General features: G+C 51.1%; 14 protein-coding genes across 14 annotated transcripts; 7 read left to right on the top strand and 7 right to left on the bottom strand.

The window, feature by feature from the left end:
• Positions 1 to 74: 74 nt before the first annotated feature.
• BJX67DRAFT_280327 (LSB5 family protein) lies at positions 75 to 1,959 on the top strand. The gene is made up of 4 exons (XM_071026644.1): positions 75 to 228; positions 364 to 515; positions 562 to 1,578; positions 1,630 to 1,959. The coding sequence occupies exons 1-4, from the start codon at positions 214 to 216 to the stop codon at positions 1,640 to 1,642; spliced, it is 1,197 nt and encodes a 398-aa protein (XP_070889304.1). The 5' UTR covers positions 75 to 213; the 3' UTR covers positions 1,643 to 1,959.
• Position 1,960: 1 nt separating this feature from the next.
• BJX67DRAFT_280298 (ubiquitin-like protein HUB1) lies at positions 1,961 to 3,122 on the top strand. The gene has a single exon (XM_071026642.1). It carries the CDS (start codon positions 2,229 to 2,231, stop codon positions 2,865 to 2,867), a length of 639 nt encoding a protein of 212 aa, XP_070889303.1. The 5' UTR covers positions 1,961 to 2,228; the 3' UTR covers positions 2,868 to 3,122.
• On the bottom strand, positions 3,123 to 5,414 carry BJX67DRAFT_280299 (uncharacterized protein). The gene has a single exon (XM_071026643.1). It carries the CDS (start codon positions 5,279 to 5,281, stop codon positions 3,377 to 3,379), a length of 1,905 nt encoding a protein of 634 aa, XP_070889302.1. The 5' UTR covers positions 5,282 to 5,414; the 3' UTR covers positions 3,123 to 3,376.
• Positions 5,415 to 6,276: 862 nt separating this feature from the next.
• Positions 6,277 to 8,501, bottom strand: BJX67DRAFT_280477 (major facilitator superfamily domain-containing protein). The gene is made up of 2 exons (XM_071026647.1): positions 7,991 to 8,501; positions 6,277 to 7,939 (listed from the first exon to the last, which is right to left on the bottom strand). The coding sequence occupies exons 1-2, from the start codon at positions 8,172 to 8,174 to the stop codon at positions 6,495 to 6,497; spliced, it is 1,629 nt and encodes a 542-aa protein (XP_070889301.1). The 5' UTR covers positions 8,175 to 8,501; the 3' UTR covers positions 6,277 to 6,494.
• Positions 8,502 to 9,517: 1,016 nt separating this feature from the next.
• On the top strand, positions 9,518 to 10,354 carry BJX67DRAFT_378302 (uncharacterized protein; the record flags this gene model as incomplete). Its single annotated transcript, XM_071032317.1, has 4 exons — positions 9,518 to 9,530; positions 9,628 to 9,816; positions 9,884 to 10,288; positions 10,341 to 10,354. 4 exons carry the CDS (start codon positions 9,518 to 9,520, stop codon positions 10,352 to 10,354), a joined length of 621 nt encoding a protein of 206 aa, XP_070889300.1.
• Positions 10,344 to 11,994, bottom strand: BJX67DRAFT_280367 (DUF2011 domain-containing protein). The gene is made up of 3 exons (XM_071026645.1): positions 11,830 to 11,994; positions 11,228 to 11,774; positions 10,344 to 11,117 (listed from the first exon to the last, which is right to left on the bottom strand). The coding sequence occupies exons 1-3, from the start codon at positions 11,853 to 11,855 to the stop codon at positions 10,749 to 10,751; spliced, it is 942 nt and encodes a 313-aa protein (XP_070889299.1). The 5' UTR covers positions 11,856 to 11,994; the 3' UTR covers positions 10,344 to 10,748.
• A 475-nt stretch (positions 11,995 to 12,469) lies between these two features.
• Positions 12,470 to 12,963, bottom strand: BJX67DRAFT_345216 (uncharacterized protein; the record flags this gene model as incomplete). The annotated part of the gene is made up of 1 exon (XM_071028338.1): positions 12,470 to 12,963. One exon carries the CDS (start codon positions 12,958 to 12,960, stop codon positions 12,694 to 12,696), a length of 267 nt encoding a protein of 88 aa, XP_070889298.1. The 3' UTR covers positions 12,470 to 12,693.
• A 299-nt stretch (positions 12,964 to 13,262) lies between these two features.
• Positions 13,263 to 14,607, top strand: BJX67DRAFT_345215 (LAMTOR1/MEH1 family protein). The gene is made up of 3 exons (XM_071028337.1): positions 13,263 to 13,543; positions 13,673 to 13,824; positions 13,894 to 14,607. The coding sequence occupies exons 1-3, from the start codon at positions 13,493 to 13,495 to the stop codon at positions 14,177 to 14,179; spliced, it is 489 nt and encodes a 162-aa protein (XP_070889297.1). The 5' UTR covers positions 13,263 to 13,492; the 3' UTR covers positions 14,180 to 14,607.
• A 686-nt stretch (positions 14,608 to 15,293) lies between these two features.
• On the bottom strand, positions 15,294 to 16,539 carry BJX67DRAFT_390961 (E2 ubiquitin-conjugating protein UBC8; the record flags this gene model as incomplete). Its single annotated transcript, XM_071034697.1, has 6 exons — positions 15,294 to 15,575; positions 15,633 to 15,814; positions 15,875 to 15,989; positions 16,052 to 16,084; positions 16,214 to 16,274; positions 16,507 to 16,539. The coding sequence occupies 6 exons, from the start codon at positions 16,537 to 16,539 to the stop codon at positions 15,439 to 15,441; spliced, it is 561 nt and encodes a 186-aa protein (XP_070889296.1). The 3' UTR covers positions 15,294 to 15,438.
• Positions 16,540 to 17,878: 1,339 nt separating this feature from the next.
• Positions 17,879 to 18,534, top strand: BJX67DRAFT_370280 (ubiquitin-like protein ATG12; the record flags this gene model as incomplete). The annotated part of the gene is made up of 3 exons (XM_071030894.1): positions 17,879 to 18,122; positions 18,203 to 18,402; positions 18,475 to 18,534. 3 exons carry the CDS (start codon positions 17,879 to 17,881, stop codon positions 18,532 to 18,534), a joined length of 504 nt encoding a protein of 167 aa, XP_070889295.1.
• Positions 18,535 to 19,303: 769 nt separating this feature from the next.
• Positions 19,304 to 20,538, top strand: BJX67DRAFT_279720 (uncharacterized protein). The gene has a single exon (XM_071026638.1). The coding sequence runs from the start codon at positions 19,433 to 19,435 to the stop codon at positions 20,252 to 20,254; it is 822 nt and encodes a 273-aa protein (XP_070889294.1). The 5' UTR covers positions 19,304 to 19,432; the 3' UTR covers positions 20,255 to 20,538.
• Positions 20,539 to 20,590: 52 nt separating this feature from the next.
• Positions 20,591 to 22,332, bottom strand: BJX67DRAFT_370279 (FF domain protein; the record flags this gene model as incomplete). The annotated part of the gene is made up of 2 exons (XM_071030893.1): positions 20,591 to 22,209; positions 22,263 to 22,332. 2 exons carry the CDS (start codon positions 22,330 to 22,332, stop codon positions 20,591 to 20,593), a joined length of 1,689 nt encoding a protein of 562 aa, XP_070889293.1.
• Positions 22,333 to 22,488: 156 nt separating this feature from the next.
• pre9 (proteasome core particle subunit alpha 3) lies at positions 22,489 to 23,851 on the top strand. Its single transcript, XM_071026640.1, has 4 exons — positions 22,489 to 22,682; positions 22,744 to 22,928; positions 22,997 to 23,415; positions 23,485 to 23,851. The coding sequence occupies exons 1-4, from the start codon at positions 22,659 to 22,661 to the stop codon at positions 23,622 to 23,624; spliced, it is 768 nt and encodes a 255-aa protein (XP_070889292.1). The 5' UTR covers positions 22,489 to 22,658; the 3' UTR covers positions 23,625 to 23,851.
• Positions 23,852 to 24,914: 1,063 nt separating this feature from the next.
• On the bottom strand, positions 24,915 to 25,595 carry BJX67DRAFT_279930 (uncharacterized protein). Its single transcript, XM_071026641.1, has 2 exons — positions 25,473 to 25,595; positions 24,915 to 25,413 (listed from the first exon to the last, which is right to left on the bottom strand). The coding sequence occupies exon 2, from the start codon at positions 25,354 to 25,356 to the stop codon at positions 25,021 to 25,023; it is 336 nt and encodes a 111-aa protein (XP_070889291.1). The 5' UTR covers positions 25,357 to 25,413; positions 25,473 to 25,595; the 3' UTR covers positions 24,915 to 25,020.
• Between the last annotated feature and the right edge of the window lie 1,341 nt (positions 25,596 to 26,936).

Here is a 26,936-nt window from a genome sequence, read left to right as displayed (position 1 = left end):
GTGAGATTTCCGGAGTGTCAAGGTTCAACATTCCAACGCACGGTGCTCGTTGTTATTTGAACTGAGTCTCCGCAGATCGGGATCTCATCCCCATCGAAGGAGTCTCCGACCCATCTACGCAATTGTGACCGTCGGACTATACCACTGCGCAGCACTGGGGTGTTGTCATTGGACCAGCGTCAAGGGTCAGCAACCCAGCGAAGGAATACCATTATGTTCCATTCTACGGTAAGTTACTGATTGTTTGCTTCAGTATATATGCACACGCGACATACATCGGGCCAAACGGCCGTATCCCCAACACCTCCCATCGACCCAAGAGTTAGATAGTTAGATACCAGCACGACTAACTTCTCGTTCTAGAAGCCGTACTCGGCTGTCACCGTGCAGATAGAGGTCCTTACCAGTGAGCAGTATGAAGTCGAGGATTGGAGCGGAATTGTCGATCTCATCGAAGCCATCCGCATACAAGCCAGCGGTCCGACGGAAGCGAGTCGCGCTCTCCGCAAAAAGCTGTCAGTACTTTTCTTACCGGCTACATCTCTTCTGACACCTCTCTAGGAAGTATGGGAATCTTCATCGTCAATTAAGGGCTCTTACGATCCTCGACTTCTGTATCCAAAATGCCGGAGACCGATTCCTCCGGGAGTTCGCGGACGAACCGTTACTCGAGCGATTACGAATTGCTGCTACCGATTCGGTTTCTGACCCGTTAGTGAAGGAGAAGTGCAAACAACTATTTGGACAATGGGCGGTATCTTACAAGGACACCCCTGGTATGGAACGAGTCACTGCTCTGTATAAGCAGCTTCCGAAACGGAAACAACCAGCAAATCAAGCAAAGGCAAAGGTTTTGAGGGATGTTGGTAACACCACTGAGCCTCAACTGGGGCATACGGTATCTGTGTCTGCCGGAAATGGCCCTTCAACGGTCCTGAGTAGTCCGAAGCACTCTTCCAGCAAAGCGCTGAAAAAGGAGAAGAAGGAGAAAAAGTTGTACAACAGATCTTTCAACTTCGAAAAGGAGAAACCCGAGATGTTGCAGACTCTTGCTTCTTCCTCCGTTGCCAGCACAAACCTACTCAATGCGCTGAAACGAGTCAACCGTGAAACACACCGTGTGAGCGAAGATGCAGAGGTCCTCAACAGATTCGAAACATGTAAACAACTACGCCGTCAAATTCTTCGGTACATCCAGCACGTGGAGAGCGAGGAATACCTGGGCAGCTTGATCCACGCGAATGAGGAATTGGTTTCAGCTCTGATGGCATTTGAGGTCTTAGACAAGAGCGTGGACTACGATAGCGACAGTGACCAAGACGTTCTTGAGAGCGGCTGGACCCCCGATCGCGACAGCGATCTCAACGAATCATTTACAGGACTGTCTATCAATCCTTCTAGACCCCCTCGACCTGCTCGGCCGTTGAAAATTTCCGTTCCTTCGTCATCTACACACGGGCCGACATATGACAGCGAGACAGAGTCGGAATTTGAAGCCGACGATGACGATGAGAATAATCCCTTTGGTGACCGGAATGCGATCAAAACTCCTGCGGTGGATCAGTTTGGTCAAACAATGTACGTATGATTAGATCCTCTCTCGGGTACCTGAGGCTAAATTTCTTCCAGGAAGGAGGTCTAAAGAGCGAGAGATCCTTACTCCGGGTCTGTACCACTACCGCCCTGATTGACCCTCTTCCCTCTCGTCCTGTTTTCGTTGAACATGGTTTCTGGCCGTAGTTCAATGGACTGACTTTCTGTGTTTCCCTAACCAACACGTCATCCGCCAATGCGCGCAATTTCTCCCACTTTTTTCATGCTTCGTGGGGAAATCATACACTGGTCCATCTATGTTTAATATGTACCACAGCAACAATGTGAACGAGCCCAATGATCAATGTAATCTTCATTTTTGACTCCCAATTCAACAAAACCACAATCCTCGGACTGTAACAGATTACAGCCAAAAAACCCACGGAATGTGATCAAACGTCGCTGTCGGGAAAGTGGCCCAGGTACACTAGCCACATCAGGCAGGATAACTTACTTCCCAACCAAGCTTCCAACAGGAGTGAATTAGTCACCCAAGCTTTACCAAACTTCACCTTTCCAACCTTGAGCTCCCTGCAACCACAAACACCATGATCACAACAACATGAGTCCAAGACTTTCAGAATAGCACCACCCCGATCCAACTATACCTAAATATCTGGAGCTCGAATCCCGCCATGTCTGACGCCGCTCGCGAAGAGCGCCGACGCTCACGCTCTCGCTCGCCACCTCGCCGCCCAAAATCGCATGGAGGCTTTCGGTGGAAAGAAAAGCGCCGCGATGGCGGCGATGAAGCCGATTCCCGTTTAGACCGGGGTTATCGGAATCGCTCCCCGCGTCGACCGTACGATCGTGATCGTGACCGAGAAAGAGACCGTGATGGGAATAGAGATCGTGATCGCGGGTATGATCGGTACAGGGGCGATTATCGAGACCGAGACCGAGACCAAGATCGCTACCAGGATCGTGATCGAGACAGGGATAGGAACCGCAACCGCGACCGCGACCGCGACCGAGACACCAAAGACAAGCCCAAAAAGGAGAAAAAGGCCAAAGCAGCCCCCGTCGGGGCCGGCGAAGAAATGATAGTCGTCCACGTTAACGACCGGCTCGGCACGAAAGCCGCAATCCCTTGTCTTCCATCTGATACTGTGGGGAACTTCAAGGCTCTAGTCGCAGCGCATATCGGTCGTGAACCGCATGAGATTCTATTAAAGAGGCAGGGCGAACGGCCATTCAAGGACTTTATCACATTAGCGGATTACAGTATTGGGAATGGGGTGCAGTTGGATTTGGAGGTTGGGACTGGGGATTGAGCTGGGTGCAGAAGGGTTTCCTTTTTTTTCTTTTCGAAGAATGATGGATGGGTTGGGGTTGGAGATGGCGTTTTGGCTTTACTGGGACCCTTTTGACCTAGTCTCAATTCATCGCAGCCTGGCGTTTCGGCGGATGAGTGCCGATACGGAGCGTCGCGGCCTACCTTGGGCTAGAATTGCCCGGTTCATAGGGCTGTGCTCTGATAGCACGTGGTGATCCGGCCTGGATTCCCGAAATGACTCTAAGATCGTTCGATCGAAGATTCTATCAATGAGGTAAACACGACGCAATGAAATATATTGAAAATCACTCAATGTGCTCCTATATCCCGGCGAACAATGTTCTAAGCACCATATCTGCAAATTGAATAGTAGAGAAGGAAATGCCGTATCCGCGCCAACAATTATGGGTATTATAAACATAACAAATTGTCTCACATCATTATTTAGGGAAGGGGAAGGAGGGAGAAGAGAGAAAAGGGAGAATTACTAATGGCCAACACCGCCGGTTACAGCACTTTTGTCTTCATCCACTCACTGGTCCCAACGCCGAGATTAAGACCGTTGCGCGCCCACCAGCGGCGGACTCGCTCCTCAGCACCAGACACAGGATCAGCATCTTCCAGAGCTTCCTCGATATCACAGGTCTTGAATTCCACGCGGAGCCCGCTGCGACGCCACCATTCGAGGACGTTATCATGTCCGTTCTTGGTCGGTCCCACTAGCACCTGGCAGTCAAAAATCATCTTCGCGCCCTTCAACCTGTACCAGAATTCGAGAACGTGGACGTGCCCGTGTGTGCTGGCTATCCGGGCGACTGATTCCGCGTGTGTGTACGGGATACCTGATGCATCCCACCAAGCAAGGGAACAAGTCCGCCCGGATTGTGCCGCGAGGAGAACGGATTTGCCGACCTTCAGAGGAATGGGGCGGCTGAATGGAGCAGTCTCTGAAGCCTTTTTCCACCAGTCGAGGACCGCAACACGTCCTTCTGCACTGGCAGCTTCTAACGCCCTCTCGGTATATCGAAGCTCAAGGCCTGAAGTTCGCCACCACTCCAGAACATTGACAAATCCAGCACGAGAAGCACCGTCCATGGCGTCCGCAATGTATTCTTTGTTAGGGAGTGCCGGTGCGTCTCGCCACCAAGTTAGAATCTTGGGATTACCGTATATTGCTGATGCGCGGTACGGGATGTTTGTGAGACGTGATGTTGTCCAGAGAAGGTCAAGATGATGTTCAGTAAGATAGGAAAGGATGTCAGTTCGTGAAAATTTGAAGATGAGATGGCATGCTAAGTCAGACAATGGCTTCCATCGTGGCAAGCTATCGATGCGTTTCTTGATAGCCGCGAATGAGCCTCGAAGGATGGTGTATTCCAATGAAGCCGGTGCTGACATCTTTAGAAGGTGGCTTTGCCACTCCTTCGGAACCGGAAGCTTCGTTGGGATGCCAACTGCTTTGGCGATTTCCCAATCATGAAGATGGTCTTCGAAAACGTTCAACCACAGTTCCAGCGGCAGGAAGTGCGTGTTTTTCTTTTCAAAAAGACTTGGCCTCAGCAAGGATGACTGTGAGACCATCGGCGCCACAATTGTGGGTGTAGATTTTTCCACAACCTGTATGGCCGGTCCAGGAGGTTGAGTAGGGACTGTCGCAACCTGTGACAGGGATAGCATGAGGGTCGCTTGGATCGTTTCTTGCAGCTCCTCTAATCCGTCCCAGGGTAGCTGGATAAGCTCCTCGGGCGGATTCAACTTCCATAAAACAGGCGAAATTATCTTAACCCATGGCCAGAACCGACGAACTTCTTCGCGCTGTCTCTCCGTAAGTGGATTCTGCCATTCTGACACTGTCATTCCCGGGATGAGGAGGACAGGTTTCGTCGACATCCAACCACGCAACAGAGCCAGGGTCAAAGTAGTAGTGAGGCCAGACAACATGGAGCCCAGTGTGCCTGCATCGACAGGAGCGACGAGTAACAAGTCAGCCCATTCACAAAGTTCTGCAGCTTTAGCTTTCAGCCATCTTCGAGCGCCAATTTCCTTCTCGAAGGTTTTACTATCCACTGTGTCCATATAGTGGGGAACCTTGTTTGTACTAGAGAGAAGGGCGGACGGCTCGTCGGTAATGAATCTAAGTTCAATCCTCGGGTGGCGTACGAGGGAAGGAAGGACATTCTCGACGAATTCGCTGTCAGTCGATATTAATAACCGTTTGCGACGGTTCGCCGATGAGATATTCTCATGGTTTGCAGGCCTTTGGGGAAATATTTCCAGTCCATTTGCGTTTTCTACTGTACCCGCACCGGGTTCTTCAGCAATGTCCATCCCACTAGATCCGACAATCTTGGCCTCGCCGCCCTTTATCGCCGTCGAAGATATCGTCTTGTTCACTCGGAAACCCACAGCCATCAACGAAAAGCGAAGAAAAGTATATTCGAAAGAAGAGTATTCGATCGCCAATGGTAGGGGGATCAACGTTGGAAATTCTGTTTGTGCCCGTGAGAAATGCGAACTTATCGGCTGGGGTGGTCATGCAACAGGGACTTGGTCTTGCTTCGTCGAAGGTGAAGAAAAGGAAAGAGTGAAAAGACTCGCAGCCCGTGCGATCTGGAGATTTAAGTTGGGAGAAGGAAGCGAAACGAGAAAAAGTACCAAGTGCGTCGACTGGGCCCGATCAATCTGATGCACAAAGACGGTCCAGATTGAAGCCCAAGCACTTGACCAGCAAACCACAGAACACCATGCAATCCATCCAAAGGAACCGTGGCGCAGATCGACAGCTGATAGTTATTCCTGCGATGCAGCTCGTGTCAAAGGACTGGGTGGGCGAACCAGGGACCTGGGGAGCGGTGAGTTGTATCAGCAGCTGCTCACCCAGACATCTGCGAAGGATCCTCCGTGTCGCAAGCTGCGGAGTTACCCTTGTCGCCGTCGTCGCAAGTAGAATGGAGTCGGGAGAAAGGGTCGGGGCGCTATCAAAAGCTGAATCTTCGCAAAGTCGCCACAGCCGCGGTTGACCAGGCAAAAGGCGAGAATGGCGCGTGGTGGATTGACGAGGAGCACTGCGGTCACGGTTACCAGCGGCGAGATCGTTTGCAATTTCTTTAGTCGCCTGAGGTGTCAATTTCTGTCCCGTGGCTTTGATTGGGCCAACCGTCAATTTGCTGCCCAGTGGAACGAGGTACATTGCAGGTGCACACTACTCGTAACCCCCAGGATGAACGTTGAAGACTCTCCAGCCAAGCCAATGAGAGCCAGCTTTCTACACACGTCATGGTTTCTCGAAGTGGAAGGGCTGAGGGTCTCCGAGGTCAACGCAGGTGGCTCCTTCCCAGCTCGCTCGTCTCCCAGAGCCAACCTTGGAAGCAAGGAAATTGGGCTCAGATCGGACACCATTAATAATTGAGGAAGGCGCAGGGCACCACCTGCAAAGTTTCTTTCATGGATCTATATCAAGCCGATGCTCATTATTGATCAAAGGTATTCTGTACATGCTGTCCAAGCCCTATTGCAAATTTGGAAACGTAATTCTCTTCCCGCATTGAGTTGACTCTTTCCCAGGTGCTCCTACTGCACGTGCGTGCCTTCTCCTGCTGGCCATTCGATAGCGAAGATAGCGTGTTTATTCATTCCTTCGCGCTAGGTTTGAATGCAACTTATGCTCTCGCATACCGACGCTAACCAGCGCACCTAGAACAGCAAGTCCAAGTAATGTAATGAATGTAGCCCTCAACGAATCCATATATGCGTCCAGGATTCCCGGAATCCAGTCTGCTGGCGCTTTTCGGATCTCTCCAAGACTGTCGCGAAGGCGGGAGATCACCTCATGTGCATTCTTGCGGTCGCCGAAACGGGACCAGAGTCCGTTCTTTAGAATGTTTTGGAAGACAGCAGACGCAATGGTAATACCGATAGAGCTTCCAGTACTGCGGAATGCATATGACGCTGAAGTGATCACCGCGTGATGTTCATGATCTACTGCGGAGATGAGGGCAACCAGGGTAATGGTGAGCATGCCCCCATAGGCCGTCCCGACGAGGAGAAAATAAAGAAGGGGAAGTGGTGTTGGCGAGTTGAGATCTAGAGTGCAGATAAGGGCAGAAGAGACAACCAGAAGGAGCATAGTAATATAATTGTAGACCTTATAGCGGCCACTTGAGCGCATCAGGACACCAGCCCCGAGGGATCCGAGGGAAGCGCCGACAGCTTGAGGGATCAGTCTCACACCTGCAGCTGTAGCAGAGAGCCCTTGGACTTGGAAGAGTATCGGCATGTAGAAAAGCAGTCCATACACGTTCATTGTGGAAAACCAGTTGGCCAGGCATGCCGCCAGTACTGTACGGTCAAGCAGAAGGCGAACTGGAATAATGGGCTCGGACGCGTTGTTTGCTTCGATATAGATGAAAATACCTAGGACCACGACAGAAAGAGGTAGCGTCGTGAGGATAAAGGGATGTGTCCAGGGCAATTTATTTCCTCCGGTATTCAGTCCGAGAAGTAATAGAATGAGTGCAGTAATAAGCGTGACTGCCCCGAGGAAATCCACGCGCTTGAGTTTACCCTTCTGCGAATCTTTGGCGGGAATCTTGACGGTCACAGCGACTAGAATAGTAGACACCACGATAAAGGGAATCTGGATCAAAAAAGCCCAGCGCCAACCAAGCGTATCGTGAACCCACCCACCAAATACACCACCGAGTCCACTTCCGAGGCCGAAGCAAATGTTGCCGATTCCTTGCCAGACCCCGCGCCTGCGGAGAGGTATAAGATCGGAGGTGACAAATGTAGCGATGGCTGTCAGACCACCGCCCCCAATTCCCGCGACAACTCGCCCAAGAATAATGGTCCATTCACTCTGGGCAAGGCCACAGATGAGGTTCCCTGCAGCGAAGACGACATTTGAGAAGATGAGCCCCGATTTTCGGGAGAATATGTCGGTTAAGCGCCCGGATAACGGCTGGCAAGCCGCGTTGGATATTAGATAGGCTGTAGCTAGCCAAGAAAGTAGGGACAATGAATTGAACGAAGATGATATCGGCCCTGTCAGAGTAGCGACGATCGTGGTGTCTGGAGCATTGATTAATACTGAGTTTCACGGAAGGTGGTATGAGACCATACCCAGTGCTGCGAGAAAGACTCCTACCCATATACTCCCCAGAACTATCAGTAATCGCTTTGTGCTGGGCTCCTCAACCTCGACCGACGTCTCAGCCTGACCAGCCAACAGCGGCGTATGTTCTGAGATCGGTTGATTCCTGGCTGTTCCCGCAGGAGCAGCGGGGAGAGATTGGTCGGAAGGCATATCGAGGAAGCGTGGACCATGCAATTAAACTTTCAAGTTAACTTTTTAATCAGAACAGGTACCAGAAGAACGCCCCAAAGATTGCGGGAACTGGGGTGAAGGCACGATGGTGGACAGCCTCCACTGATTATTAAGCCAAGTCGGGGTCAGTGACGCGCCCAATGGTTGCGATTGAAAGGCCCGAGATCCAGGCACGTTGAGAGTGGCCAATTCGTTATCGCGCTTATCTACCATTTTGTCTACTTGTGCAGTCCGTGCAGTCAGTGAGGGAAGATGGATGAGGAAGGGTCTCTCTTTTTCAAGCCAAGAGAGCATGGAGTGCTGTTGGCTCTCGCAAGCCGGGGTCTCCATTATTCACTTGTTCGAAGGATGAGTGAGATTTTGGCTTCACAATTGCCCGCCAAAGACCCGACAAAGCGCTCATGTGGCCACGTTCCGCCATCAAACATTGAGGTCAGACTCGTCGGGCATCCTTGACCGCTTGAGGAGCGGCACTCGTCCCTGTCACCAGTCTTGCAATTGACGCTGTGAGGCTCGACAAGCAGCATGGAAAATGGCACTCTCTCATTGATACGAGGCTCCACAATCGACTCCGCAAGCTTTCAGCCAGCGAGCCGTCCGCAGGCAAGGTGGTTCTTGAGCCAAGTCTCAGGAGTCAGGAGACAGGAGCGGATTGAGGCGGGATCCAGGAACGGGCTGCAATGACGAGCACGAGCTCAGCAAAGAATTCGGCTGAAATGCTGTCCACGAGTTTTTGACTGTTTGGTGACAGGTCGCAGAAGCGATTTTCGTCTTGTGAAGTCGAGCCTGGGCCGGATCGTTGACCGCCTGAAGGAGAGAAAAGATGAGGCCATCGACGGCTTGGAGCACAGCCACGACTGGAAAAGCGTAAACAAGCCAAGATCGACGTTATCAGAGAGGAACAATGGCGCGGAGGCCACCAATGGAGCTAACCATTCCCTCATCGTCTTAAAGTTCGGTTTCCCAGCGCCTAAAACTTGCGCTCGAGCAATGACACGGGCCAATTAGCAGGCGCAGGGAACCGGGAGTTTCCCCAGCGTGGAGACAAGAGCGGGAAACAAGACCAAACCAGCGCGGGTGAGGGGTCCTCGAGAGACAAGCCAGGTCAGAAAAGGAGAAAGACACCAGCAAATGAAGGGCGAAGGAGATCAAGGACCGTGCTGCGTCACGTGGAGCAATTGCGCGAGTTTAAAAGTGTCAAGCCGCTGTCCGGCATCGACGGTGATCCGACCTCCTTCCAGAATCCCTGTGTTTCTCATTGTCGCTTTGTTCCTTTTCCGCACAGCGCCCCTCCTCCTGGTCTCCCCACTACCTTGGTCAAAATGCCTGGCGTTCGTGAGTAGACTCTCTTTTTTGCCCACCGTTGCGACTGATCGAACCGCTTGTCCGCATCGGACTGGCCAACTTGGCTGACATGTACCCCAATAAACAGCCCCCGATGCGCTTCAGCAGCTGAAAAAGGGCCTTAAGGCCATCTTCCGCAGGAAGAAGAAGACGGAGCAGGCTGCTCCAGCGGAGGGCCAGCCCGAGGACAAGCCAGCAGAGACCACAGCTCCTGCTGCTGCGCCAACCGAAATCCAGCCTGCCGAGCCCGCTCCTGCTACGGAACAGCCCAAGCTCGGTATACTTTTGCGCTCCCGCTCGCTTCCCCAACCTCTGTGGTCAATATACTAATGATAGTGGCGTAGAAGAGGCTCCTGTTGAAAGCACGGCCGCTGAGACCGCCCCAGCTACCGAAACAAAGCCCGAGACCACTGAAACTACCCCCACCGCCCCTGTAACGGAGGAAAAACCTGCAGAGCCCACGACTGAGGTTAAGACTGAAGCCCCAGCGGCTGCTGCGGCTCCCGTGGCCCCAGTTGAAACGGCTCCGGCCGAGGCCCCAGTCGCCCCCGAGTCCAAGGTGCCTGAAAGCACGGCTCCACTCGAAACCCCATCTGAGAAGCCTGCGGAATTGACTGAGCCTGCAAAGGGTACTGAATCGGAAAAGCCAGCTGAGCCAACTGAGCCTGCAAAGCCCGCTGAGGACGAGAAGCCCGCTGAACAGCCTGCCGAACCTGCGCAACCTACCGCGGCTAATGAGGCCGCGAAGAGTAAGTTTTATAGCCTCCGATTGGTACACGAAGTCCTACTGATCGTACAAAGCTGAATCAAAATAGATGTCTTGCCCCTTAACTGACCCGCTGCGTCGTGGTCATCACTTATGATTTCCCGATGTTCAGTTATGCATAGCTGGATCTCGTACCATGTTACTACCCTGTGCTCACTCATACCCAATCTCGAACTTGCTGAATCCTGATACCGTTTTTATCGTTAATAAGATTCCGTACAATACCCTGTGCTGCCTTTCCTGCTAGTTGTGGTCTTTATCCATCCTTTCGGATCCGGGAATCGCTAATGTCACTAATTCCCATATCATACATACTGTGACCGTTGTCTGTTATGATGATCCACAATGATAGAATAGTGAATGAACAGATTCCACGCAGAATGAGGATCATCAGCATGATAAGCTAGTCCTATGCTCGGGGGGGCAACGTTGGTCTTCGCCGTCTAATCACTTTCTGCGGAACTTTTGCTGTTTTTGCCGGTCTGGTCTAGGGCCGTCGAGTTTGACTCATGACCGGCTGTGGCGGTCGCAGCTTTTTGCTCCCTCGCCTTCTGCCTCCGCTTAATTTTCTTCTCTCGATTCTTTCGATTGCGTTTCTCGGCCTCGGTCTCTTTCGCCCTCTCAGCAATTACTGCACGCTTCCTTAATTGAATCCGACGTTTCTTTCCTGGTTTCTTGCGAGACAGAGATATCCGTTCTGCCGACTCTGTAACGTACGTGGTAGCAGTTGACGACATACTCTTTTCCCCCAGAGGCAGTTTTGTATGTTCCCGCTTCAGGCGAATCACCCGCCAAGGCAAATGGCAACCTGGCTATCAGCAGAAGATCATCAGCGCTCGCCTCCTACGCATACCACACCATATACCGCACCCGGCCCCTAATGACAATAGCTAAGATCCCGTAGTAAAGAAACCAAACTCACCCAAGGCACACTAGACGACCCCATTATATCTTCCCCAGTAACAGCCACATCCGCAAACTGCTTTCTCTTCGCCAACACCTCCGCATCCTCGTCATCACTACTCTTCTTGTTCTCCCCAGAAAACAACCCCGGAGTCGTGAAATAATAACTCCATCCCCGAAACGGGTTCACAAACCGTCCCTCCCTACTCCCTCCCGTCGTTGGCGTCGGAGACCGTAATCGGATCCGTAACTTTTGCGTGCCGAAGTCACCTGTAGCTGTATCTGTACCTGTCCTTTGAACCTCCCCGCCTGATACTCGAGCCGCAAGGGCAGGCGCGGGTGCAGGGGCAGAAAATAGCCGAAATTCAAATTCTTGCTCCTCGTCTTCGTCTTTGCTCCCTTTTTGGGGTATTTCTTGGGCGGTTGTGTGTTCTTGCAGGGGCGCGGGACCGAGGTCGAGGTTTAGGAGGGCGCTGAGCCGCGCTTGAGCATCGGGGTATGCGGACTCTGGGGGTGGAGAAGGAGACGGCGAGGAGGTTCGGGAGAGCAGTTCGTTTCGGCGGACGCTACAAGGCTGTTAATCTTGGTGTTGTGTTGTATTGAGCTTGAGCTTGAACGTACCGTTTTGCGTTTGGAAGGTCGAACATGATGAACGAGGGTGGTACCCTGCTTATAATCGGAAGCCAACGACGGCTTGGATGGTAGTTCAGCTACTGAAAGTATGCAGAGGAGAGACGGTTTGGGTATCGCGCTGAGTTGGGGGTTCGTTTCGGTGATTGTCGTGTGTAGATGATGACTGGCGAACATCGAAAATCTGGGCAGGCTATTTCCACCATCAAAGAGTAGTTGCGGCCACGTCCCGGAGATGGACAATGCACGAGAAATGTATATGGGACGGTGGTAAGAGCCATGTATGGGTACGGAGATCACCCCCTAGCCAGTATGGGCAGAGGAGTAGCATGTTTAGCAGGGATTAAGTAGTACCATTTTAATAGATGTCCGCAGTATAGTAATGTCGGAAGCCGACTTCACTTGCTGATAGAAATGATACCGGAACCGTCTTGTCTTGACCAAGAAGAATTGCGAGCAAGGAATCCATTAGGCTTTCAGTATTCCGTAAATCTATTGTTCGGGAAAACAGGGAAGAATTACTCAAGGTCAGGGGCATGGTACCCTTTTTTGTGCCCTTTTGTATGAATTTTTAGGTCTCTCCAATCTCTCCCCAACTTACCTCTGTTTATGGCTGCTCTGCTCTTCGTCCCCTTCTTTCCTTTTTGATTTTCTTCAGCATTTTTGCTTTTTTTTTCAAGCTTTACTTTTCAACTTTCTTTTCTCTATGTTCTTGGTCGTTGAGTTATGTTTCGTTTCCTTCTCTGCCCATCCAAGCGAACATGACCAGGTGATGGGGATCAGGTCTCAGATTAATCCAAAGCAATGTAAAACAATGAATCAACCGCTCTTGCATTCTGGGATGTATCCTCCCCGTCAAGACAGACCCTTATCCGTACCGTATGGCAGTACCTCTTTGGATCCCGGGAATTCAGAAACCTCGATCTTGATCAAATTCAATGGAAGTTCACCAGCCTCGATCATATGTACACGAAGACGCAGCATTGGCTCATCAGCACAATGTTCCTCCGGACAGTCATTGCATAAGTACTTCCAAGTAAGCAGATATCTCGACCGAAGGTTCCTTTCGTATTCAGGGCTTGTTGGGCGACTTGTTTCGGCCACCACCATGGCTGTTGCCATCGACTCCCTCAGACCGCACAGTTTGTTCATATTCGGAAATGTATTACCTCTCATGCATGCCTCTAGGGTGTGTAGATCTATATAGTCTCGCATACAAAGAAGAAGGAGGGCCTCCTTGAACGAATCCAGGCTCGGGAACTACACTGGATATAGCCCAGTCCATGGGTCCGTAGTTTTCATTTCCCTTCTTCCCATAGCGAGAAGGCCGGACTGTGCGGGCTGTGGATGCCTGAGGACCGCCGATCACTTCCGCCTCTGCGACTGGTCATCGCCGTGGCTGGTCTTCAGTTTCATTCTCGTCCTGCAAACCCTTCTGGAGCAGGCCATCCTCAACCAGCTTTCCCCGCATCACAGGCTGGTGCAGTGGTGCTGTGCCTCTGGAGTCAGGCTCGTACCACTTACTGCCTATGCTTTCGAGTTTTGACTCCCCAACCACTCCACCTTTACTCCCGCCGTTACCCCTCGGGTAACTAACTCACCCTTGGATGTCGCGTGCGCATCACCCTCCGCCTGACCGTTTCTGAACGTCTAAATGGGTATCTGCACTTCCTGTCTTGGGGCTGGTCGTCGCCATAATAGCGATGTGAGTGATACCTCCGTTTCTTGCATTGACGTCTCTTGTCCGCTACTCCGCAATCTCTAGCGGTGGTCTCATCAAGTGAGCGTGTTCGCTCGGTATATCCTAACGCTAACACGAGTTTCACTCTTCTAGCCTGAGTCTTCACGGTTGCTCGATGAAGATATCTATCAGCCTGGGTATGGCTACGGAGCTCTCAATCACAGTCAGCAGTCGAACCAGCCCGATCCAGGATACATAAGGCGCGAGCGAGAGGCTCTGGAAGCGATCTGCCAACGGACATCAGAGTGAGCGGCTCTCTGCGTTACCGCATCTCTTGATTTTGAACCGAAAGAACTCGGTGCTAATGTACATAGCTCTGTTATCGACATCTGGTCTCTCCAACCTCAACCCCATCTCCAACCGCAGGCAACCCTCCACAACTCAATTTCCTCAGCCTCATCAAAAGGCTGCGAACACTCGGTGATAGTCACAACAGCCGATCCAGATGCGCCCACCGAGTCGACGTCGACAAAGCCCGGCTCCGCCAAACACTGGGGTGAGGTGGTGATAAATCCACGGAAGGGCAAACGATCAAGGCCAGGAGCCAGCACTGATGACGGAGGCGGCAAAGACGTCTTTGGTGTTCTTAAGGTTCCATGAGCAAATCCCAAGGCCCCTGATTGTTGAGATGAAATGAACGAGGCTACGATCGATCCAATCCAAGCAACTAGCCAGCCAGCCATTCACGCTCCCTTTCTCTTGTTTCCCCCTATGGTTTCGCTGGTCACCCGATCTATTTTCCCGTCTACTCACTGTCCACTTCTGTTCCCTTCCCAATCTTTCCTTGTGTCCTCTTCAGGCGTCTTCCAGCTCGCAATGCCCCATGAATATCCTTTTTTTTCGTTGCTCAACATTCAGACTTTTCTTTTTGCTAGTTAGGGTTCTCGTTTCCCCTTCAGAGTCGTTATCCTAGAGGCGTGTTTTGTGCATCATTATACTACGGGGTCAATGTACATTACCTGAATTAGTCTACCATGAAGTAGTTATTAGTGCCCACCACTATGGACAGGAATCTGTCGACAATCCTAGGACTTCGGAGCGCGGAACAGTTCAACGAGTTCGGCGAATCCGCACCCAAAGCCCAGGAACCCTGATCGTGAAACATATGCCATGCTGAAGGTACCCCGAACGCAGCACACGAATGGCAACTGGTATCACGAGTACGATCAGAAAAGGTAGTACTCCTAGCATTACTGGATGTCCTTGCTTTCTTTCTTCTTATCACGGAGGATGTCCTCGTGCGGCCGTAACCCGGTACATTGTGGCCAGAACCAAAGAGCGGCGGGGACCCCGGTGGTGCCCATGCCTGGCAAACTCATCTAGAGGTAGAATGAGAGAACCTTGAAACACTGGTCCCGGGTCCATCGATGTCGTGGTGGAGTTGGGGCCCGAGTCGTCAACCGCGAGGAACGCAATCGTGTATGACCTGATTACTACCCCGAGGTACGTGAAGATAGAAGAGATTTGGTGTTGGTAAATATTCGGTTGGTAATTTATATAAGCACTAAGGGCCAGTATGCGGATTATAGGACAACATGAGGGGTGAAAACTGTGATCAAATCGCATCATACAAGGCTAGAGTTTAAGATATTTGCATACCATGTCCCCAACTCCCCAACGCGCATCACTGCCTTGGCTAGGCTATATTCGGTCCTGGCTTCGCTGCCTGTGGGCAGTGGTTAGACTGTAACAAATAAACCATCAACATTAAAACTCCGTCGCAATAACGCCCGATAAGAAAACCTGGAACAAATCATGGGGCCGAAATTTCAAAGTAAACAAAACGTCGTCGAGAACAAATTTCTAATACGGAATCCCCGGGAATATCGCGAAATCACTCATCAAGTCCATTTATACAGTCAGACGTCATCCAATCTACCGGCTGGTTCTTCCCCGTCGGATTCATAGCTACCGGCAGAGCTTAATTCGTCTTCGGACTCTGTGTCTTCCCCTGCGTCGTCCACAGCCTCCTTGCTTGCGTATTTGGCTACATACTCTGTGCGGTATTAGTATGTGCACGGTAGAAATTCAAGGTCACGATGCAATAACGTACCCTTCACTTTCACCTCGTAGCTTTTGGGTTCCCGCATCAACATAGCGGCGGCTTCCCCGTTGAGAGGATCCGATGGGTTAGGATAGCGCAGTAGTTGCGGAAGGAACACCTCGAATATGTTGATCATGTCGTACATGGGGGACCACGTTTGATTTATAACATCCAGGCAGACGGAGCCAGATCTAAAATTGTCCCGGCTATTAGCAATGCCCTATGGGGAGAAAGGTCGATCTCTGGCTCACAACTCATCGATGTTGGGATGGAAAATCCGGTTCACGAAGCCAATACTTGGGCTCTTGTATGGGTATTGATCCGGTAGCTCGACATGGATTTTCCAATGACCCCCCGCGAACGGCGCTGAGGTGATAAGTGTGTCAGCATGGCTAACGCGGATGTTACAGGGTTCGAGCGAGACCTACTCTCCTCAGGACCCTTAAAGCGAACATAGAATTCTTGCCTAGAAGGTTTATGAGACGTTAGTGAAAGCCTCACTTTGCAATTCCCATGCGAGACGCAGTTGTCCATACACTACGCCAAATAGTCAGCACCGAGGAAGGAAATATAGGCCCAAAGCAACTCACTATTATCGTTGACTAACGTGACCTCGTAGTCACTCATCAACCTAAGAACCAACCAATCAGTCTCAAGCCGTCGTCTCTTGCCTCCATCTTCGAGCGTCATAAGGTATTCGGCAGGGAAAGAAGTTTGATAAGGCACCGGAGTTGGCGGGGAGGGCATACATCCTGCCAAATGATTAGTCCCAAGCTAGAGGTGTGCGATGAACGTGGGGTATCGTACTTCATAACCTGTGGAAAGAAAATAGTCCAAACGTTACTTCATCTGCCAACTTATCCGCAACCGGAGGGCCACTTACATCAGTCTCGATTCTCCGCTTGGGGCTGCTCATCTTGAATAATCTTATAATTTCGATTCTCACAAAGAGACTATTCGACCGAAATAGCGACCGAAGGCCGCAGGGCGTCGAAAAATGAGTTATGTAACGAGGCTTTGATCCAAGAGATCTCCAATCCGGGGCGGGGAAACCAATTGCAAGGTGGGCGGCGACGGAGTTAGATAGCACGAAGACGGAGGTGGAGTGAGTCGTCAGTTGGCTGGACAGGAGTTGAGTGAGGTAACAGGGAGAGTAACGAGGCCAAAGTGCGGTTGGAAGGAGACTGCAAAGAGAAAAGAGAAAGGAGACACGGAAAGGTGGGGGAAGTGAAGGAAGAAGTAAAGTGAAGCGGAAAGGGACGCTGGGGAGGGCCAGAGGATGTTCTCGTATGGTTCTGTCCAGTAACGCCCCCGAGCAGCTCCCAAAGTCAGGCCCAGCAGTCACTCGCTCCAGGGGGGTGGTCAGGTGCTACGCACCCCGATTACTCAGCCCTTGTTCGTCCACCCTCACAAGGTCGACCTCATTACAAGGTGGCAAGCTTTTAATCCACAGTCTATTGAGATTCATTTCAAACGCTCTTGCATGGCTGAAGAGTCGAACAGTTGGCATGGGATGCGACGAATGAGGACTCAATATCCTGGATAACCCAGGCGATTGCAAGATCAACGATCGATCATCCGTGGGCGTCGAGCGGGGGTGACGGGACAGAGCGACACAGAAAGTACGCCCAATGCTCGTGCAAGAGCCCAATAATAACATTACAGATTGACTTAGACATCAAAGCATAAGCCCTGGAGTCCTCATGTGTTTTCTCTATTCATCGGAGTTCCTAGTAGGTCCAGTTGCAGCCCTACAACATTGCCTTCCCACACGGGGCCATGGCAGTGGCACAAGAGACAGTGCAAAAGCGCGATAAGTGAATCGTCCCTTTGAGCTCCAGTGAGGTTCAAGGAGGATCTATGTAGTGTCGTGGCCAAAGGCCCTCTTCTTCCGATACAGTCGCTCAAATCTCAAATGATGTCATCCACCCTCGTTCTTGATCGCTTGAATAAATTCGATATTCATAAAATTCGAGCACCGGATCCCTTAATTCCGCGTATATATTTTGCCCTAAAGCTAAAAGAATTCAAGATGAGAATGCTGTCCTGGTTAGGTTGAGTCTGGGTGGGTGCAGGACTGCAGCAGCCCAGGTGGCACTCAATGCTTTGGACCATTTTAATTGGTGCCTGAGAACATCAGGCTGTGATATCACTTCGACTCTCCAACCTCGACTTCATCCATCGCCAGCTCAGCAAGATCCTCCAGCTCTCTTGGAGAATCGTAGGAAACACGCCTGGTTGCCTCCCTGTCAGCAATGAGCTCGCCATCTTCTCAGGTTCCCTCCACTCACACCTCTTCCAACCCGAACCAGCGCAGCAGACCAACCAGCCGAAGGGAAACTCCAGAGCAGACATCCAGCGCTAGAAACGCGCCTATACCTGACGATGAGCATGGCGCAGATTTACCGCTGACAATGTCGGCGTCAATGGTTCTGACGAGTCTACCACGCGATGCCCACCAAGCTCTGGCTGATGCTGAAGCCGTCGACACTGGCAAGGGTATAAAACACTCCAATCGATTGACGCCTTCCCCTCGGCCTCCACTCTTTATCTATCCACTTGAGCTAATCTCCTGATAGTCACCGTCCGGTTCCAACCTCTGGCGTCTGCTCCCATTCTTAAAAATAAGGTGTTCAAGATCAGCGCCTCGCAGAAGTTTGAGACCGTCGTCAAGTTCCTCAGGAAAAAACTTGATTGTAAAGACACTGACTCGGTCTTCTGTTATGTAAATAGCGTCTTTGCCCCTGGGCTGGACGAGGGGGTAGGAGGGCTATGGAGAGTAAGGACTCCACTTATTCCTGTCTCCTTCCATACGCGATGTGGGCGGGTACCTATTTAACCGATATCATAGTGCTTCAAAACTGACGACCAACTTATCGTCGCTTATTCTATGACTCCCGCATTCGGTTGAGCCGGGGCTGGGTATCTTGATTGACTCTTTTTCGAGCAAGAGGCCGGACGACTCGCCTTGCGTACGGTACGGACACATGAATGATCGAAAAGCACGATCAAGGGTGCCCCAATGAGCGGAAAGCCCTGAAATAGTAGACAGCCATTGTAAGTTCAGAATTATAGTTGGCTCGGTCTTGGTTGGGGTTCAGCACGTCCGCAGGCTTGTTGTCGCGGTTCTGACACTTGGAGACAGACGCTAGTGATAGTGCATGGAGTTTGCTCAACTACGTCATGAAACTTCCTACGGATATTCAACCCTCGAAGACTGAAGTCAAGCAAAGGGTATTGGACGTTCCTGAGGGTAGAGTTCCAGAGACGCCGGGTCGCAGCAGTTTTCCAATCCAAACACGTGTACCTACATAAAAGGCGTTTCAGGCCGGAATCAAGCGCTCTGTCAAGGCCGCAATCAAAGAGGAGTTGCAGTTGAATGTGGTTCTGAGCTACGCTCTTTTGGCACCAAGAATCCCAAGTATTTTGTAATTCTAAGACTCAGGATTTCACGTAGAGAGCCGAGGCTTTATACTAAAACTAAGCCTCCACCTGCATTGTCTTCCTCTCGCTCTCGGGCAGCTCAGTGTCATCTCCTTACACATCGGACAAGTATGGGAGGCCGTTGAGCCTCGGAGTTAGCGTCGGCGCTAGGTATTATCACGTGACTATTGAGGCTCCGTACAGGCTTGGCAGACGCCAGCCATGATTCTCGTCGCGTTATTTTTTCCGCGCCTTCGATCAGCTTCTCCAGACCCCCGCATCCTCGATTCACACGATTCCACGGTGACAGATATCTCGATCCCGACATTTTAAGAATTCACTCATATAATTCGAACACATCTCCCCAATTATCTCTCCTGACCACCATGGCTGACGTCCGATCATTGCTCCGAAGCGAGCTTGCCTCCCGAAGGGGATCGCCCCAGACAGGGAGCACAGCAAACCGCGTCACCAAGAAGAGAAAGGTAGACCCTTCGGAGTCAGTCACACGCAAGAAAGTCAGACACACGAACCCCGACCAACTTCTCGCGAGTGCACAAATACGACCTCCCAGTACTCAGGTCATGGCCGAAAACGATGACATCGAACCCGCGCCGCAGGATGCCATGAGAACAGACACTCCGATTGAACCCGAAACTGCACCAGAAACAGTCGAACCCACCACACAAGTATTACCGCAACCTTATTCACAAGAGCCTGAGGTAATCGTGATCCCTCAGACGGTCGATGAAGACGAATGGGCTGCCTTCGAACGTGACGTAGTCGCGCCAACCCGTGTTCCACAGAGGCCGGCTGCGGTCGCTGCGGCTGCGACTATATCTGCTGCGCCAATCTCCACGGAAGAACTGGCCGCGCTGCAAGAGAAGGAGAAGGAAGAGAGCAGACGGAATCGTGAGGCAGAGGCCGAGGGCGAACGAGAAGATGCGGCTCGATTCTTAGAGGAAGAGTTTGATGAAATGGAGCAATTAGAGGAGCGGGTGAGGAGATTGAAGCAGATGCGCGAGCAGCTGAGGGTGAAGCGCGCAACGGATAGCGCAGAACCAATCCAGTCGGACGGGGCTGCGACTACCGGCCCCCCCGAGCATTCCGTGAGCGTAGCAGACGCTGGGTCGAGTAGCCACAAGGACGAGGACGAGGATGACGATGACGATGCTGATGACGACTGGGACAACTGGAGATTTAGGTAAACTACGGAAGGTTGCGAGACGGACCGGAATTGGGAAGGCGTCATGTTTTACAGAAAAGGTCAAGGGCTCATACTTTTTACGTTGATACCCATTTCTACGCGAGACAACTTGAAATGTTACAGTATATTTTAGTGCTCTTTACTACGCCCGGTCTACAGCCCGTAACTCAGCCCATCTGCTGTGCTAGCTCATGGTTATGACGCAAGGTTGTACTCTACGCACGAGAATTTCTGTATTCAATAGAGATCAACCAAAGCTCGAGGTTTCGCATCACAGATTCGGAATGATAGATATTGTACAGTAGATTCGATTTTAAATCGTAACAATACTCTGTCCTTATTCCCCACCTGGGGGCTGTGTTTGCGGCTCTATATGGCTTCGAAGCCCACTTTTCCTAATCTTCATCGCTTCCTCTATCTCCGCCTCGCCTTCCTCAAGAAGGTGTCTACCACGGGCAAGCTCACCCTTTTGCCGTCGCTTATCTTCCTGAACTTGCTTCTGGCGCTCAGCAAGAGCCCCCTCGCGCTTCTCGCGTTCGATTCTCATCTTCTTCAGATCTTCCCTCTGTTCGGGGGTGATATCCTCTTCAGGCGGAGCCGGGAGCGTAGCAATGTATGCCTCTATTAAAGGGTCACGAATTTTGGGAGAAAGAGCGATGTACCTTAAATCCGTTCTGATGGTTGGCGGAAGCGCTTCGAGGTTTGATGAGCGGTTTAATTCATGTAATGCGGTAGACTTGAGGAGTGCGGAGAGGTCGGACTTTCGAGTACTTTCAGGGAGCTTCATTCGTGAGACTAGGTCACGGTAGAATTTCTCTCGGTCTTTATCTGATAACTGAGTGTCTCTCATTTCAGGTTCTTTCCTGTACTTTCGTTTGAACTCTGGCCAATACAACTTGGGAGTCGCATGATCCTGAAGAAAAGCGAGATATTTGATGCGTGGATCCTGCTTTTCCTGTTGCTCTTTGCGCTCTTTGACCGTCTGGATTCGATCTCGACTCCAGCCCGAATATGCATCACGACGTGCTTTCATATTTGGAAGAACAGTGTACCGAGTATCCTCTATGATGCGGCCGTCTTCAATAATCTTCTCCCAGGTCGAGAATGGGTTGATGTTGAAGTCATCAAGAAGGTCCCTAAACAGGGCCGTGGCGTCCTCATCCGTGAGCGGAAGGCCTTCAGCACCCTCCTCCCAACCTTCTTCTCCGGGCTCCCCATATTCGCCAGGGTCAAGGTCATAGTCTTCCCCCATTGCGGCGAGTTGATACTCAATGTCCTGCTCCGTAAATTCAACCGGTTGCTGCTTATCTTCGCTTTCCGTCCTTGGTCTCTTGAGGGGGTGGTCCTCGTCTTCACCCTCACTGTCCGTAACCTCGACCTCCTCATACTCGTCACTCTCTTCGCTTATATCCCTGGTGGCCAAATCATCCACAACCATATCACGACCCTCATCTTCTTCTGATGCCGCGCGTTCGGTTGTCACGACTGTTTCGCCCTGTTCGATTCGTTCTTTCCTCTCTCGTTCCAAACGATCAAACTCAACAACTCCCTTCAATACCTCCGCCGGAATTTTCCAAAAACTCTCATTTGTTCCTGGGTTATGAACAAATCTTCTTCCCAGCTTAGTTTTCACGAGGACCCAAGATCCACATCCAGGTATAGCATGTTTCGATTTCGGCCGATCTTCAGGGCCACGACGGCGGCGATCTTGCGGCGGCTTTCCTCCGCGAAACCCTGACCGTGGCTGGTTGTATCCAGGGGCACCGTACGACGAGATTTCATATCCGTGAGGCGCATATGGTGCAGAGGAGAAGGGAGGTAGCGTATCTGGCGAAAGGAACGGAGCATTGACAACAGGACCCGGTTGCGGGGCGGATGAAGGAGGTTCAACAGTAACCTGCTGAGGCCTCGTATATGTGGACTGCTTGGTTTGGAAGTTATAGTAGTATGTGTGGCCTACCAGTTGTCAGAGAAAGTCAATTGATGCCATCGTCGCGTGAAAGGCAAACCTGAAGGTGCTTTATGCTCAGTCCACCCAGGTGGCAAGGGAGGAGGGGGAGTATAGGTAGACTTGAGCATTATAGTCGAAGATCCAAAGAAAATTTCCACAGGCGATAATCCCATGCAGAGGACAGGGATCGTCAAAAAGTCATTCGGCGGGCGGTGGTTGAAGCTTTCCATCGAGGCCGTCCCAAAGGTGGTCCGAGCTTGGCGGAGGACGCGCCAGTGACAAGCGTTGCCTGGCCGCTGAGAGCTCACCCCAAATGCCTTGCAGCTTGCTCCGAACACTCCAAGGTCAATTCCTTGCTTTTCACAACGCTCTTCCCCTGTCTCATTCGTTTTCCCTCGCAGACCAAGAGTCCAGTACTTCCATCTATTCTGTTGTCTCGGATATTGATTGAAAAATGTCACGACGTTACGATTCAAGGGTATGCTGACTCTTGACCTCTTCCCAAGCAACTCCAACTCACTGAATGACGCTCGTGCCAGACTACCATTTTCTCCCCAGAGGGGCGACTCTACCAGGTAGAGTATGCCCTTGAAGCTATCTCACACGCTGGTACAGCCCTGGGGATCCTAGCAAAGGATGGTATTGTTCTCGCTGCGGAGAAGAAGGTGACAAGCAAGCTGCTCGAGCAGGACACATCTGCCGAGAAACTTTACACATTGAACGAGTACGCAGGGCCCGCCGGTGTTTTTTTTTTTCTTTTCAATTTACCCTGTTAATTAATCTGGTTTGCAGTAACATGATCTGCGCTGTTGCCGGTATGACCGCCGACGCGAACATCCTCATCAACTATGCCCGACAAGCCGCCCAACGGTACCTTCTCACCTACGGTGAAGAAATTCCTTGCGAACAACTCGTACGCAGACTCTGCGATCTGAAGCAGGGCTATACGCAGCATGGCGGTCTTCGTCCGTTTGGTGTATCGTTCATCTATGCAGGCTACGACCCTCTACGGGAATTCCAGTTGTATCAGAGTAACCCGAGTGGTAACTACGGTGGATGGAAGGCAACTAGCGTTGGGGCGAACAACGCGAGCGCTCAGAGCCTTTTGAAGCAAGACTATAAGGAAGATTGTGACTTGAAGGAGGCATGTGCCATGGCCGTCAAAGTCCTGAGCAAAACGATGGACTCAACGAAACTGAGCAGTGAAAAAAGTGAGTGGTTTCAGAGACTATATTCACCATCATGGTTGCCTTGCTAACTTGATTCCCCACCCATCTCAGTCGAATTCGCAACTGTTGGAAAGACTAAGGAAGGAAAGGTTTACCATCACCTCTGGAATGCAGATGAGATCAATGCCCTGCTGAAGGAGCACGGGCTAGCTAAAGTCGATGATGAGCCCGAAGCTGGCGATATAAAATAAGAGGATTACCCTACCTTCCATCCTTGACCCGGCCTAGCCAATGCAAGCTGTTCCAATTATATTTCCAACCACCGACGATTGTCCCTGAGACGGCATGGTCTACAGAATCCAGACACGTATACCCTTGGTAGTTTAGCACCTTTCAGAAAACAAAGCCATTAAGATCATGGGAGTCGACTGCTACAGCTGCATCCGAAGCGCACCTGGCGTTGCCCACTGGTGACGTGGCAAGGAGCGACATCAAGATGAGCGCGCCAAACCATATGATTCGCATGTTTGCTCTGTAATCCTCGCTTTGATTTATGATTCAGGTTTCGGTGCGCTCAGATCAATGGTCCACGTAGTTTGTGGCCTGTTACGGCTGGCATTTGGGATGCTTGCAGTGGTGTAGACTGCGGAACATTGTGAAGTGGCTATGGCTATATATCTGGGTAACCGCCCCCTATGATGCTCCATGATTCTGCTGTGTCAACACCCACAACGAAAGACATGCAAGTATTTCCACTCGTCTACTTCGCCTCTCAGAGCGGTGGGTGATGGCGGCGAAGCTTTCTTGAATTCCATCATTGTCTCTTTGTTGAGTCGCAGGAGGGGAAGGGCCCTCCTATCGTCCCTCTTCCCTTTGTTTTTCACTTTCCTTTCTTCACCATTAAACGTTCTTTAGGCCTGCAAGCAATACAGCCAAACCCATGACAATCCCACTAATGGCAGTGACATGCAGACGACCCAGACAGCTTCACAGCTTTTGGATGAATACGATGACTAATCATACAACCTCATGTGACTGCGTCTGTTGTGCATGCGGGGTTGACCCACGATTTGCGCTTGAACACAGGAACAGCTTCCACTTCTCGACTCTCCGCTAACTGTCGTGAACATGACGCTTCTACCCCATTACAAGGGCGATGCTGAATACCTCTCGAGGAGATGGCTGCCCTTCGCCATCTCCCTTTCACTCTCCCTCTCTGAGCCGCCCTAGTTGGCGGCTCTATCCTTGTCGAGACCGGGTGCTCTATCAGGAATATAGGCGCTTACGGAGTTCCACTTTCCCTCCAATTGTCGCGAGCTCTTGCAGGATTCACGGGCATCTCAGATCTTATTGGGCTATATCGATTCATCGATCGTGGCAATCTGGACTTTTCCTCCAACCAACATCAGATTTGCGTGGCTTGAAACCAGTCTGAAGTGATCGTACGGCTGACGAGCTTCAGAACAAGGTAGCAGATGGTTATTGAGACACACTAACAAACAGGAGCACACTGAAAAAGAAACTGGAGACAAATGACCATTGCAAAAGAGGGAATCAAGGAAACCAAACGACAGGAATCATCCACATTATTAGACCCGAAATTGAGAAACGACTCTTCAGTCTCTGATCGGCGAACGGTTTCCACCCTCATGCCAGCGCCTTCCTTTTTTCGTCTCGCTCTCGCTGCAGCTGCCTGATTTCCTTCTCGAGATCCATTATGATTTTCTGAGACTTGTCCATGGATGCCACGAGGGTACCCCCTTCACGTTTCCACCGGGTCAACCGGTCCATTTCGGCGCTTCGCCGACGATACTTGGTCTCGATCTTCTCGCAAAGGCGGCACTGCGCTGTTTCGAACTCGGTTGTGTTCACGAGCCTCATACCACATGTCTCACCGGTGCGATACTCGTAGTTGCACCGATGGGCAAAACTGGTCCAACTCCAGTCTCCGCAGGCGAATCTCTTCTGGTTGTAAAAACACATTCCTATCGGATATGTTAGCGAGGGCCCGTCTGGGGTCAAGATAAAACTCACTTGTCGGTACAGTTCGTTGTTTCACCTTATTCTGGAATTTGATTGGCTGATTTTGGCTTTGCAACCGCCCAAGGAAATTTGATAGGCCAGGCTTGCACAATGACTATTGAAGATTGTTCGCAGGTTCAGAGTTGAAACGACTTATATCGAAAGCAAGCAGTTAATGCTTGTTATTTCTGATGGAGAAGTGTGGTCTGAAACGGAGAGTGATTCATCCTCATCAATCTCTGGGAACGGATGGCCCTATTTATGTCTCGTGAGAAGCTCCTATGTCACGGTTCGCGGCTTCTCGTTCAACCACCACTCACTGTCGATCGAGACCCCTCAGCATGCAGCGGCTTATCGTCGCCAGCATACTCTCGTCACATTCACATCACATCCGTCTTCGAACGATTCTCCTGAGATCCGAGTGGAGACACGAAATATCCACAGCATTCCTTGTCCAGGTCAATCGTAACCGGCGGACGCTTCACGAATGCATGCATCCTGCTGTCGTGGCAGCATGATTTTCCCTGAGCTAGCTGACCGTCTGAAAATCCCTCATTTCGAGTCAATGATTCTCCTCTTGGGGCCATCTTTGTGACGGTGCTCTTGGATTTCCATTGATCATCCTGGTTTCGTCCATGCATATGCAGTCCCGCATGAAGCCGCTTTTCGAGAACAGGCATCCTTCACACTGCTGGATCAAAGCTCCTGCATGATTAGGCTGTTACTACCTTGTGCCAGCTGTCAGGCTGTCTTACACCGGAGCCTGCTCTGCCCTGGTCTGGTTAACTTTGAATTCAATTGGAAACCAAAAAAAAGAAAAAGGAAAAAACCAAAACAAAGCAAAATAGAGCAGGTCTAGAGCGAAGAAGCCGGATACCAATCAAAAGTGGCAAGGAAACAAGTTCTGAGGCAAGCGGGGTACGTCAGAAGAAGACAGTTCCTTTCAAAAACAATAAACATTTTCGCGAATTGTTTATTGCTTCTGGCATCAGTGTGATCGCCGTGCTATCCTAGCCGGAATTTTCAGGTACCTCACCACCCTCCTACTTTACCTGGTCCTGCACTCACAGCCAATTAGTTTGGATCGACTTGTCTCCTGGCTGCTGGCCCTGATACGGATATTCGGGCTACGACAATCTAGAGCCTGACTCCGCCCATTCAACTCGTCATACCCTGATTATTGTGGGTATGAGTAGTGGGATCCCTCTCCCTCGGACCGTCGTTTTATTTTGTTGCGCTTGAGGTTTTATTTCCCCTCCGACTTTCATCAGCTACGGCAATGTATCAACCTCTTGTGCCAATGGCTGTCTCATGTCCTCCGCATGCTCCCGTTCGAAAATTATGTGCGAACATTCCTGCCCATTGTGGCAAAAGATGCGCCACTAGCAACCCTCGATTGGTGCCTGTTGCATCTCTTGCAGTCGGTTCTGGAGTTCGCTAATCCTTGAACTGGTATGATGACCTCAGTTTCCCATGAAAACCAATTCATTCAGCTGATCTCTCACATCTGCAGACATGTAATCCCGCATCCAACCCCGCTC

Source organism: Aspergillus lucknowensis (assembly GCF_044049455.1).
Source record: "Aspergillus lucknowensis strain CBS 449.75 chromosome Unknown BJX67scaffold_6, whole genome shotgun sequence".
NCBI classification, from domain to species: domain Eukaryota; kingdom Fungi; phylum Ascomycota; class Eurotiomycetes; order Eurotiales; family Aspergillaceae; genus Aspergillus; species Aspergillus lucknowensis.
Note: the sequence above shows the minus strand (reverse complement) of the source record. Positions and strands in the feature narration are given on the sequence as shown.

What these genes read in the sequence shown, in the direction of transcription:
- BJX67DRAFT_280327 (XM_071026644.1), top strand. An exon ending in CGCGCTCTCCGCAAAAAGCT is followed by an intron (nt 516 to 561) that starts GTCAGTACTTTT and finishes ACACCTCTCTAG; the next exon opens with GAAGTATGGGAATCTTCATC.
- BJX67DRAFT_280298 (XM_071026642.1), top strand. Translation starts at nt 2,229, where the DNA reads ATGTCTGACGCCGCTCGCGAAGAGCGCCGACGCTCACGCTCTCGCTCG.
- BJX67DRAFT_280299 (XM_071026643.1), bottom strand. Translation starts at nt 5,281, where the DNA reads ATGGCTGTGGGTTTCCGAGTGAACAAGACGATATCTTCGACGGCGATA.
- BJX67DRAFT_280477 (XM_071026647.1), bottom strand. Translation starts at nt 8,174, where the DNA reads ATGCCTTCCGACCAATCTCTCCCCGCTGCTCCTGCGGGAACAGCCAGG. An exon ending in AGTCTTTCTCGCAGCACTGG is followed by an intron (nt 7,940 to 7,990) that starts GTATGGTCTCAT and finishes TCAATGCTCCAG; the next exon opens with ACACCACGATCGTCGCTACT.
- BJX67DRAFT_280367 (XM_071026645.1), bottom strand. Translation starts at nt 11,855, where the DNA reads ATGTTCGACCTTCCAAACGCAAAACG. An exon ending in GACCTTCCAAACGCAAAACG is followed by an intron (nt 11,775 to 11,829) that starts GTACGTTCAAGC and finishes ACAGCCTTGTAG; the next exon opens with CGTCCGCCGAAACGAACTGC. An exon ending in GGTCGTCTAGTGTGCCTTGG is followed by an intron (nt 11,118 to 11,227) that starts GTGAGTTTGGTT and finishes TTCTGCTGATAG; the next exon opens with CCAGGTTGCCATTTGCCTTG.
- BJX67DRAFT_345215 (XM_071028337.1), top strand. Translation starts at nt 13,493, where the DNA reads ATGGGTATCTGCACTTCCTGTCTTGGGGCTGGTCGTCGCCATAATAGC. An exon ending in GTCGTCGCCATAATAGCGAT is followed by an intron (nt 13,544 to 13,672) that starts GTGAGTGATACC and finishes TCACTCTTCTAG; the next exon opens with CCTGAGTCTTCACGGTTGCT. An exon ending in ATCTGCCAACGGACATCAGA is followed by an intron (nt 13,825 to 13,893) that starts GTGAGCGGCTCT and finishes TAATGTACATAG; the next exon opens with CTCTGTTATCGACATCTGGT.
- BJX67DRAFT_279720 (XM_071026638.1), top strand. Translation starts at nt 19,433, where the DNA reads ATGGCTGACGTCCGATCATTGCTCCGAAGCGAGCTTGCCTCCCGAAGG.
- pre9 (XM_071026640.1), top strand. Translation starts at nt 22,659, where the DNA reads ATGTCACGACGTTACGATTCAAGG. An exon ending in CACGACGTTACGATTCAAGG is followed by an intron (nt 22,683 to 22,743) that starts GTATGCTGACTC and finishes CGCTCGTGCCAG; the next exon opens with ACTACCATTTTCTCCCCAGA. An exon ending in AAACTTTACACATTGAACGA is followed by an intron (nt 22,929 to 22,996) that starts GTACGCAGGGCC and finishes TCTGGTTTGCAG; the next exon opens with TAACATGATCTGCGCTGTTG.
- BJX67DRAFT_279930 (XM_071026641.1), bottom strand. Translation starts at nt 25,356, where the DNA reads ATGTGTTTTTACAACCAGAAGAGATTCGCCTGCGGAGACTGGAGTTGG.